Here is a 10,515-nt window from a genome sequence, read left to right as displayed (position 1 = left end):
TTACATATTTGAGTGTATAACAAATTAGTTCACCCTATGTGTTGGGACAGGTGTTGCATGTCCCTTTAAAATCAAAATGTCCCTTTAATCAGAGGGGTTTATAAGGCTCGTATCTGGTATTACTTGCTGAGCTTGAAAAAGATTTTATTTGAAACACGTTGCTCAGCATCATCAAATATCCAGCTGACAGGGGCTTCCCTGATTGAAGCGCACCTGCATTGGACATTACTTTCTGCTTACACTGTCGGCTGACAGTTCCATATTCTCTAACCGGAGTTTCTCCAGAGGTCCTGCGGCTGTGAGAGGATGAGCCTGAAAAGTGGGGGTGATTTCCCTATCAGCCAAACAGAGGGCTAACTGGAGGATTCCCAGGGTGTTATTTGACAGCCTTTTGAGACAAGCTATTCAGTGGAGCTGATCACAGTTTTCCTCACTGTGAGTACGGATATACTTTATTATCTATTTGCTGCTACTACCTTTAAGGAGGATATATGTGCTCCTTTTCTATAGGTGGATCCGAGGAACAGCTTACCAAATTCTTCTAAGGGCTTTTACTTTGAACTGACCGAACATTTAAAAAAAAAAAAAAAAACGGCCTCTATTTCCAGGAGCATTTCATGAAATTATATCTTTTGTGGCTGTTTTTAACCATTTATTGTATTGTGACTTTTAATCGGTGAGTTTTTTAGTATGTTTTTTCACTTGTGATATATTAAATTCAATTGTTTATGTGTACATTTAGGTAACGTTACACATTTTTTATTCCTTATTTCCGTATATCTCTAATTTTGTATGCGCCTTTCCTTCTTTTTAGCAAATAGTTGCATTTGACACTTAATTGACAATGCTCTCAAACTTAGCAACTTTACTTTGCACTTCCAAACCCACTTTAATTTTCTCAACTTTCCTATTTTTAGGGTCTGAGGGACCCCTAGATTGTTTTGGGAGTTTTTGTATACTATATCCAGGCGCTAATCATTTCTTTACACACAAGTAAAGTTCCACTTAGGTGCAACATACATGGCAGCTCCTGCACAAATGCAGCTGGTAATTGGTGGCTACTGGGAACAAACACTCCTGGTTGGTTCACCGGCCTTATTCTGTCTGTGGTTCCTGCACAGATCTTTACCCAATTGCAGAGCTTTAAACACATTTATCATATGATCTTTTTCTGGCGACAAATAGGTAATTTAAGTTTGAAAACAAAAATCAGAATTAGTGTTTTTCTTTTGTTTTTTGGACCCAAAAATATGTTATGAGCTCACTGCAAAAAAGGCCCTATACTTAATTAGGACAGTTCAGTTCTCAGCTAACTGCAGAATAGTTTTACAATTGAATGAGAGGTGAAGTTTAGGCCAGTGGGTGGGTTTAGAGGTAGGATAGATAGTGGGACAGGAAGTGTACTTTCTCTTTTGCTCAGGACCTGATGATGAGGAAAAGCTCCCACCCGTCCCTTCCCTGTTTGTTGTTTTTCTTTTCAATATCTTTTAAGGGTTTTTTCCTTGTCACAGCTTAGCGGGGTGCTTTGGATGGTGGAGCTAGGGTACCTACTGTGGAGTCAGATGAGGTCTTGGAGGGTTTTTTCCTTGTCACAGCTTAGCGGGGAGCTTTGGATGGTGGAGCTAGGGTACCTACTGTGGAGTCAGATGAGGTCTTGGAGGTTTTTTCCTTGTCACAGCTTAGCGGGGTGCTTTGGATGGTGGAGCTAGGGTACCTACTGTGGAGTCAGGAGAGGTCTTGGAGGGTTTTTTCCTTGTCACAGCTTAGCGGGGAGCTTTGGATGGTGGAGCTAGGGTCCCTACTGTGGAGTCAGATGAGGTCTTGGAGGGTTTTTTCCTTGTCACAGCTTAGCGGGGAGCTTTGGATGGTGGAGCTAGGGTACCTACTGTGGAGTCAGATGAGGTCTTGGAGGGTTTTTTCCTTGTCACAGCTTAGCAGGGTGCTTTGGGTGGTGGAGCTAGGGTACCTAATGTGGAGTCAGGAGAGGTCTTGGAGGGTTTTTTCCTTGTCACAGCTTAGCAGGGTGTTTTGGGTGGTGGTGCTAGTGTACCTACTGTGGAGTCAGATGAGGTCTTGGAGGGTTTTTTCCTTGTCACAGCTTAGCAGGGTGCTTTGGGTGGTGGAGCTAGGGTACCTACTGTGGAGTCAGGAGAGGTCTTGGAGGGTTTTTTCCTTGTCACAGCTTAGCGGGGTGCTTTGGGTGGTGGAGCTGGGGTACCTACTGTGGAGTCCGGAGAGGTCTTGGAGGGTTTTTGGGGATGCGTGAAATGAAAGGCTAACTAGGCAAGTACTGTGTGTGGTTTATGTTATTTGACTGTTATTAAGAGGATATTTAGTTATTATGTATTTATAATTGTTAATAAACAAGCTGCTGCCTTTATAACCCAAGATGAGAGTCTGTGTTTTATTTATGGTTAAACATAGAACCTAAACAGGGGGTCAAATGGTTTCTTTTCATTTCATATTCACATTTCGATGCTAAAGACCAGCAACTACAATAGATTTGCATCATTAACAGAAGTGTGATAAAAAGACAATATAATAGCTCTTAGTCTGAGTTTAAAATGAGTAGTACATTTTTTTTTTCTGACAATTCTCAAAGTTAATGTCTACTTCTCTTGTATCATGTGACAGCTATCAGCCAATCACAAATGCATATACGTATATTCTGTGAATTCTTGCACATGCTCAGTAGGAGCCGGTGACTCAAATTTTTGTTTTTAATATAAAATGACTGTTCACATTTTGTTAATGGAAGTAAATTGGAAAGTTGTTTAAAATTGCTGCTCTATCTGAATTATGAGTTTAATTTTGACCAGGGCGATCTTTAATATTGATTGGACCCTGAGCAATCTTGCACCCCCCATTCAATTTCACTCTCCACCCCGACATCCCAAAAAACAAAAACACACACATAGACTGCAATGCCAAGAATTTCAGTACCTCCATCTCTTATATGCCATGATATGTTCATCTCATTAACCTCACAGCTGGCAAGAGAGGACAAATTAAAGAACCCCTTGACATTCATTAACCCTACATATGTCATATGAGCACAGTCTCAGGTACTTAATCCATTGGGTGCCATGGTATTTCCTCATCTCTGATGTGCCAAGGGGAGGGGGCTGCAATTCCCTAACATTATAGGTGCCAAGGAGGCAACTTCAGGTAGGTACCAAAGGGGGAAACTTCAGGTCTTTAATCAATGAGATGCATAGCATTCAGTGCTTAACCCTTTATGTGCTTAGGGGAAACTAACTGAAGAGCCTGATCGTCCTCAAGGCTGGACCCTCAAGCATCTACAGGTGTCTGATGTTCCTCAGGTCCTTATCCATGTAGTGCAACACCGGGTACTCCCTGGGGCGGGTAAAGTTGGGATTCCCAGGGCAGTACTAAAGGGCCAGAATTATTTAAATCCTTTAAAGGACAGTCCAAAATAAACTTTCCTGATTCAGATAGGGCATGTAATGTTAAACAACTTTCCAATTTACTTTTATCACTAAGTTTGCTTTGCTCTCTTGATATTCTTAGTTGAAAGCTAAATCTAGTAGGTTCATTTGCTAATTTCTTAGACCTTGAAAACCGTCTCTAATCTGAATGCATTTTGACAATTTTCACCACTAGAGGGTGTTAGTTCATGTGTTTCATATAGATAACATAGAGCTCAGGCATGTGAATGCAAGTGTTTTAAAATCTACATGTTATCTAAATTAGTAATGCAACTAAGTATTGTTATAGGAGTGTATTGACAGTGGTGTATTGATATAGGCTCTTGGGGTCACCTTATTGCTCGTTAATGTGATAGGACAACACATAAAATAAACTTCACTCCCATCCTGCATCTTCTAACATAAAATCCTCATCAAAATCTTTGTTCCCATAATTTGTAGAATGTCCAAAATAAACAGTGGTTCCACAAGATGCATTATCTGCAGTTCACAAAATGTTACAGGGAACACCAGTACCACGGGTGGTTACAATGTTATTATCAGATACTATGTGGTAAAATGTTCTCCTTCACCTTCCTATAAATGTACCTATACTGTAGTCTGGTAGGCCAGTGTTTCTCAACTCCAGCCCCAAGTAATGCTGCCAGGCCAGATTTTCATGATATGAATCACAGGTAAAATAATCAGCTGGTTAGTAACCATGGTTCTCCCCCATCAGTAGATTATTTCAGCTGTGCTCATGTTAAGATATCATGCAAATCTGGCGTGTTATAGGTACTTGAGGACTAACGGTTTTAGGTTATGTGTCTAACCATGCTGTAGTAATCTATATCTAAATATATATTTTTGTTCCCAAGCTCAGTTAGGGTAATTGTATAAATGTATTGTAGACTCACAATTACAGTATATATCTGTGCTGTAGCCATACATATTCTTGTTCCCAATGAAAACAACATAATGAGTTCATTCAATCTGCTGAGACATTGTTCTGATAAGGTAAGATACTGAATACTGCAGTAACTTGCCAGGTTCTCCTTCATCTTCCTAAACATTTTTATACATTTGTTATGTTTTTCCAGTCAGTAATGTCATATTCCAGATGTATATTAGTAATATATTCTTCTTCCCAATTACAGTAAGTCATCGGTATCTTATACATCTCCTTGGCCATTGAAATCATAATGTATGATAAGTCCAACTACAGTGAGATGCTAGGGTTTCCTTCATACTTCTTGCCCATGTAATAAGATATATTAATGTATCCAACCACAGCGAGATGCTAGGGTCTTCTCCATCCTCCTTGCACATGTAATAAGATATGTTCATGTCTCCAACCACAGTGAGATGCTAGGGTCCCCTCCATCCTCCTTGCACATGTAATAAGATATGTTCATGTCTCCAATCACAGTGAGATTCTAGGGTCTTCTCCATCCTCATTGCCCATGTAATAAGATATGTTCATGTCTCCAACCACAGTGAGATGCTAGGGTCTCCTCCATCCTCATTGCCCATGTAATAAGATATGTTCATGTCTCCAACCACAGTGAGATGCTAGGGTCTCCTCCATCCTCCTTGCACATGTAATAAGATATGTTCATGTCTCCAACCACAGTGAGATGCTAGAGTCTCCTCCATCCTCATTGCTCATGTAATAAGATATGTTCATGTCTCCAACCACAGTGAGATGCTAGGGTCTTCTCCATCCTCACTGCCGATGTAATAAGATATGTTCATGTCTCCAACCACAGTGAGATGTTAGGGTCTCCTTCGTCCTTCTTGCCCATGTAATAAGATATGTTCATGTCTCCAACCACAGTGAGCTGCTAAGGTTTCCTTCATACTCCTTGACCAAATAATAATATATGTTCATGTCTCCAACCACAGCGAGATGCTAGGGTCTCTTTCATACTCCTTGCCCATGTAATAAGATATGTTCATGTCTCCGACCACAGCTAGATGCTAGGGTCTCCTTCATCCTTCTTGCCCATGTTATAAGATATGTTCATGTCTCCAACCACAGTGAGCTGCTAGGGTTTCCTTCATACTCCTTGCCCAAATAATAATATATGTTCATGTCTCCAACCACAGCGAGATGCTAGGGTCTCTTTCATACTCCTTGCCCATGTAATAAGATATGTTCATGTCTAGAACCACAGTGAGCTGCTAGGGTTTCCTTCATAACCCTTGCCCATGTAATAAGATTTGTTTATGTCCCCAAGTATAGTGATATATGAATTTCCCTTTGTGTTCTTCTGAAGCAGCCTTTTCCTCGTGGTTTAGGGGATTTTTTAAGTCCGATAATGCCGTTACTATAGAGAACACCCTGGTGCCATTATTTAATTACATTAATAAATAGTTAATTCACAATGCCCAGTGTTGGATCTCCTTGTTTGTAGACATTGTGCTCAGTATGTGGCAAAAATCACACATTTCTTGATGTTACTTCAGGTGCCTTCACCAATCTTTGTCACTGGTCTGCACAAACTGGGTGTTTTATTTTATCAACTCTTTGAAATTGGATGATATCAATCCACTGTCTCTTCAGATAGCATTGGGGACAAAAGCTTCATGAATTCTGATTCTATCTCTGAGAAAGATGGCCTCTTATCCAACTCCTGCCTCCAGCACATCCTCATGATAGCGGAAATGTCTTCAGGACAGTCATGGGGGGTGGGAAGAGGTTTGGCTGCTAAAATGAGTTGTAAGTACTGCTCATTTGTTTTGTCTGTGGATAACATACAAAATAAGAATATTTATAGTGTTTTTATTAGTAAATAACAGAATATAAATGTGTAAAGTGATTTATGGCTGTAAAAGTATCAACATATGGTGGTCATAATCTTCAACATAAAATACTGATTTAGCCTTTTTTTAACTCCAAATTTGGCACTTTGAGCAAGCTCCCAATATTGCTGTAAGTCATAGAAACAATTATTTATAGTTATGATATAAAATATGTACTTTAAAAGCTACAACAAGAGCTACTGCATAAAATGATGCCCCTCTTCCAGTCCATCAGAATTTCCAGGCATATTCCTGAGTTGCATTTTTGGTGATGTTTGCAAATTTGTCCAATCCATATACCACCCCACCCCCCCCTCCCCCAGATAACTCATTTATCTCAAGGTTATCAAATGCAGTTGGGTCATGGTTACCTAAATAAATTCCAATCCATCATAAAACACTTTTTTATCACATTTTCACTGTATATTTAGACTTTGCCATATACGTTGGACCTGCTGAAAGCAGTTTTGGCCTTTTTGAGTGGAAGTTTTACACAATCATGTTTTAGTGCAATAAAAAATAAAACAAAATCTCAGATCACAATGGTCATCAAAATTTTCATTTCTGATTGTAATCAAGAGTTAAATCTGTTCATTTTAAAATGACTCGGGTATGAAATTGTGTAATTTCTCACATTGTACATTGATATTTATAGTTAGTTGAAATAAATCTTTATTGTGGGCAACAATCATTGAAAGACAGTACAACCAGTGATTAATCAGATATGACATCTATAATGCACAAAATTACAATTTATAGAAGCTTACATTCCTTTAGATGCCCTCCGTCCTGTACCACACCGGTACTTGTGGGATAGGAGTGACTGACAATATCTAGCATATCTCTGTATATATGCTTTGCCCTTTTTATACATTCTTATAGAGTAATAATAATAGATTCCCCATAACATAAAAAAAAAAGAAAAAAAAGAAACAGGGGGTACAAAAAAGAAAGAAAAACCTAAAACATAAAACAGAAAAAAAAACCAACATCTACAAACTAACTTCATAACTGTGGTACTAGTGGTGAGCATCTTTTTGCTCTGATCATTTTTTGTCTAGGCTCTGATAGTTCCTGTAAAGAGATAACATCTAAGAGTTGAGTCTAGTCTACCGAAGAAGGTGTGGTCCCAAACTCCCGCCTTATTTTTAATTAAGAGTTCCCTTGTTTGTCGTTCGTATAATATGGTTTATTGTAGCATGATACATATAGTCTTATTCTTTCTCATTCATTATCCAGTAAAACCATATTTTGGTGAACTGTTCCCTATCACCTTGTATAGAGGCCGATATTTCTGACATAGTATATAAATGCTCTATCTTGCCCATTATCTCCTGCCACTCGGGGGCCCCTACTTTCCAGTGTCTGGCTATACAGACTCTGGTTGCTGTACATAGAGTCTTAATAAATGTATTTATGACCTTATTATATTGTGTAAATCTATAGTTCAGGAGTGCATGCGCTGGAGTCAAAGTGATATGCTCTTGGAGTAACCTATTTATAAGTTCCTGGAGTTTTTCCCAAATAATTCTAATTTGAGGGCATGTCCACCACATGTGGAGGTATGTACCCCTTTCCTGACAACCTCTATAGCAGTGATTTGACCCATTTTGAGAGAAGTGGCATGTTTTCTCAGGTGTGAGATACCATCTAAAAGCTGTCTTTATACAATTTTCTCGCAGGTCGGCGTTAGTCAAACCCCTACTAGTATCAAACATCACCTGCTCCCATTGTTCCCTTGATAGATTCAGTCCAGTATCATGCCCCCATTTGGTCAGTAGCGTCGAGATGCTCGGCTCTGCGGCTGTCTGTAAGGCTATATATAGTTTTGATATCAGCTGTCTCTGTCTGTCTGGAGCAGTGCAAATCCGCTCCAAGGGGGTCATTGTCTGAGCTGTCCAAGGGTAGCAGTAGCCCTGCACCGCCGAGGAGAGCTGTAGGTATAGGAACCAATGCAATTTCAATGGCTGTATTTTGTCTTGCAATTGAGAATACGTCTGTATATGTCTGCCCTCCAAAAAATCTGCCACTCTGTAGAGTCCCTTATTGAGCCACTTCCCCATCTGTACACGAATCTCAGGTGGAAGTAAAGCTCCTACCGGCTTAATGCCTGTGCTTGCCGGCATCAATTTCAGGGTGCCTGTGAGAGATCTCCAGATCTTGATAGTGTCAATCATGGCCAGTGATCTAAAGCTTTGTTCCTCCAGTGAACGCCCCACTTCCCATAGAGCATCTGCAGGGCAGTCATACCCCCCCAAACCCGCCTCTATCTGGGTCCAAAGGATCTTAGGGTTATTCTGGTTTAGTAAAGAGGTCTGGGCTAGTCTGGCCGCATAGTAATAATCTAACAAATTCGGCATGCCCACCCCCCCTAGTTGTCTGTGTCTGGATAACGTACGGGAGGCTATTCTCGCTTTTCTATCCTGCCTCAGGAAGTTGTTAAGGGATGATTGCAATTTAAGCAATTCTGGTTTAGGTATCATCATGGGTAAAGTTCTAAAAAGATACAGAATCCTGGGCAGGATATTCATTTTAATAGCAGAGAGTCTCCCATACCAGGAAAAGTTATAGGTTTTCCATTTCTTGAGGTCTTTGTCTATGGTCTTATAGAGAGGGGCGTAATTTAAGTTATGTAATGAGTGATATGATTCCGCAATTTTAATACCTAGATATGTAATCAATTTTTTGGCCCATGCGAACTCAAAGTTGGCTTCTATTAATTTTTTTGTATGTGCTGGGAGAGATAAAGGTAGCGCCTCACTTTTCTCTAAATTGATCTTATAACCTGACACCAGTGAGAAGTCATGGAGCATCTGGTAAAGGTTAGGGAGAGATATCAAGGGTCTAGTTATGGTTAATAGAACGTCATCTGCAAAAAGCGATATTTTGTATTCTAAATCCCCCACCCTTACCCCAGAAATGTCAGGATTTTGTCTTATGGCTGCCGCTAGTGGCTCTATGCATAGGGCAAAGAGCAATGGGGACAGGGGACACCCCTGCCTCGTGCCACTAAGGATCTGGATGGGTCTGGATTGAAAACCCGCCGCTCTAATGACTGCCGTTGGGGTAGAGTAGATTCCCCTTATCGCCTTCATAAATGCCCCACTAAATCCCATCTCCGTCAAGATTGTGGTCATGTAGGTCCAGTCTATCCTGTCGAACGCCTTCTCCGCATCCAATGAGAGGAGCAGAGAAGGCGTCCCTGTGGCCTTTAAGTAGTCTACAAGTGTAATGGTCCTCCTAACATTATCAGGAGCCTCCCTTTCTGAAATAAACCCCACCTGGTCTGGGTGGACCAAATGTGGTGCTATTTTCCTGAGCCTATTTGCTAGTATTTTCGTGAGAATTTTAACATCCTGATTTATCAGGGATATTGGTCTATAACTTTGACAGTTCTCTGGGTTTTTACCTGGCTTAGGAATTACTACTATCTTGGCCCTTAGGAGATCTGTCGGTATTTCTCTACCTCCCATGACATCGTTGCAAAATTTCTGTAGGTGTTTGACTAGATCTGATTTGAAAATTTTGTAGTATTCTGCCGGGTAGCCGTCAGGCCCCGGCGCCTTGCCTAGTTTCAGGTCCTTAATTGCCAGGAGGATTTCCCCTATCGAGATGTCAGCGTTCAGGTCATCATTATCTTGTGTGGAGAGTCTAGGAAGGTTGGCCCTGTCTAGTAGTCGTCTTAGGGTCTCCTTAGTCTGTGTCGTGTGTTTTACTTTTTTCCCATCATAGAGGGAGGAATAATAGTCAGCAAAAGTGTCGGCTATCTCCTGTGGATGGGATGTGCGGTCCCCATCCGGTTTTTGCAGTACTGGAATGGCGAAGTTTCTAACCCTTTCTCTCAATTTGTGGGCTAAGTATCTATCCGGTTTGTTAGAATAGAGGTAGTAGTGGGCCTTTAATGTCTGTATTGCCCTGACTGAGTGGGAATCTAGTATTTTGGTCAAGTCTTTTCTCTTAGCTTGAAGGGTCTTAAATACAGTAGGGGAGAGTGTTTGCTGGTGTCTTTTCTCCAGTCCCTCAATCTCTGTCTGGAGTCTCTGTTTAATCTCTAGTGTTTTCTTAATGGCTCTCGTCTTTGCTTTGATAAGTAGTCCCTAATGAATGGTTGTGGGCTGCCCAGGTATTAATGGGGTTAGACGTAGAGCCCACATTCTCCGACCAATATTCACCTAATGCCTTAGACATAGCCGTATGAGTATGTTGGTGTTTAACTGTTATCGGGTCAAAGGTCCACGACCTCTGTCTGTTTAGGTTTAAGATACCTGTCAGTTCAATCTGT

General features: G+C 40.7%; 1 protein-coding gene across 1 annotated transcript in view; it reads right to left on the bottom strand.

Annotated features, from left to right (window-relative positions):
- Positions 1 to 2,376: 2,376 nt before the first annotated feature.
- Positions 2,377 to 10,515, bottom strand: part of LOC128656815 (tyrosine-protein kinase SRK3-like) — a 93,473-nt gene continuing 85,334 nt past the window's right edge. Inside the window, 1 exon segment of the mRNA XM_053710979.1 lies at positions 2,377 to 6,174. Coding sequence (XP_053566954.1) covers positions 5,975 to 6,174 — 200 coding nt within the window. The 3' untranslated portion in view covers positions 2,377 to 5,974.

Source organism: Bombina bombina, chromosome 4, assembly GCF_027579735.1.
Source record: "Bombina bombina isolate aBomBom1 chromosome 4, aBomBom1.pri, whole genome shotgun sequence".
Classification (NCBI taxonomy): Eukaryota; Metazoa; Chordata; class Amphibia; order Anura; family Bombinatoridae; genus Bombina; species Bombina bombina.
Note: the sequence above shows the minus strand (reverse complement) of the source record. Positions and strands in the feature narration are given on the sequence as shown.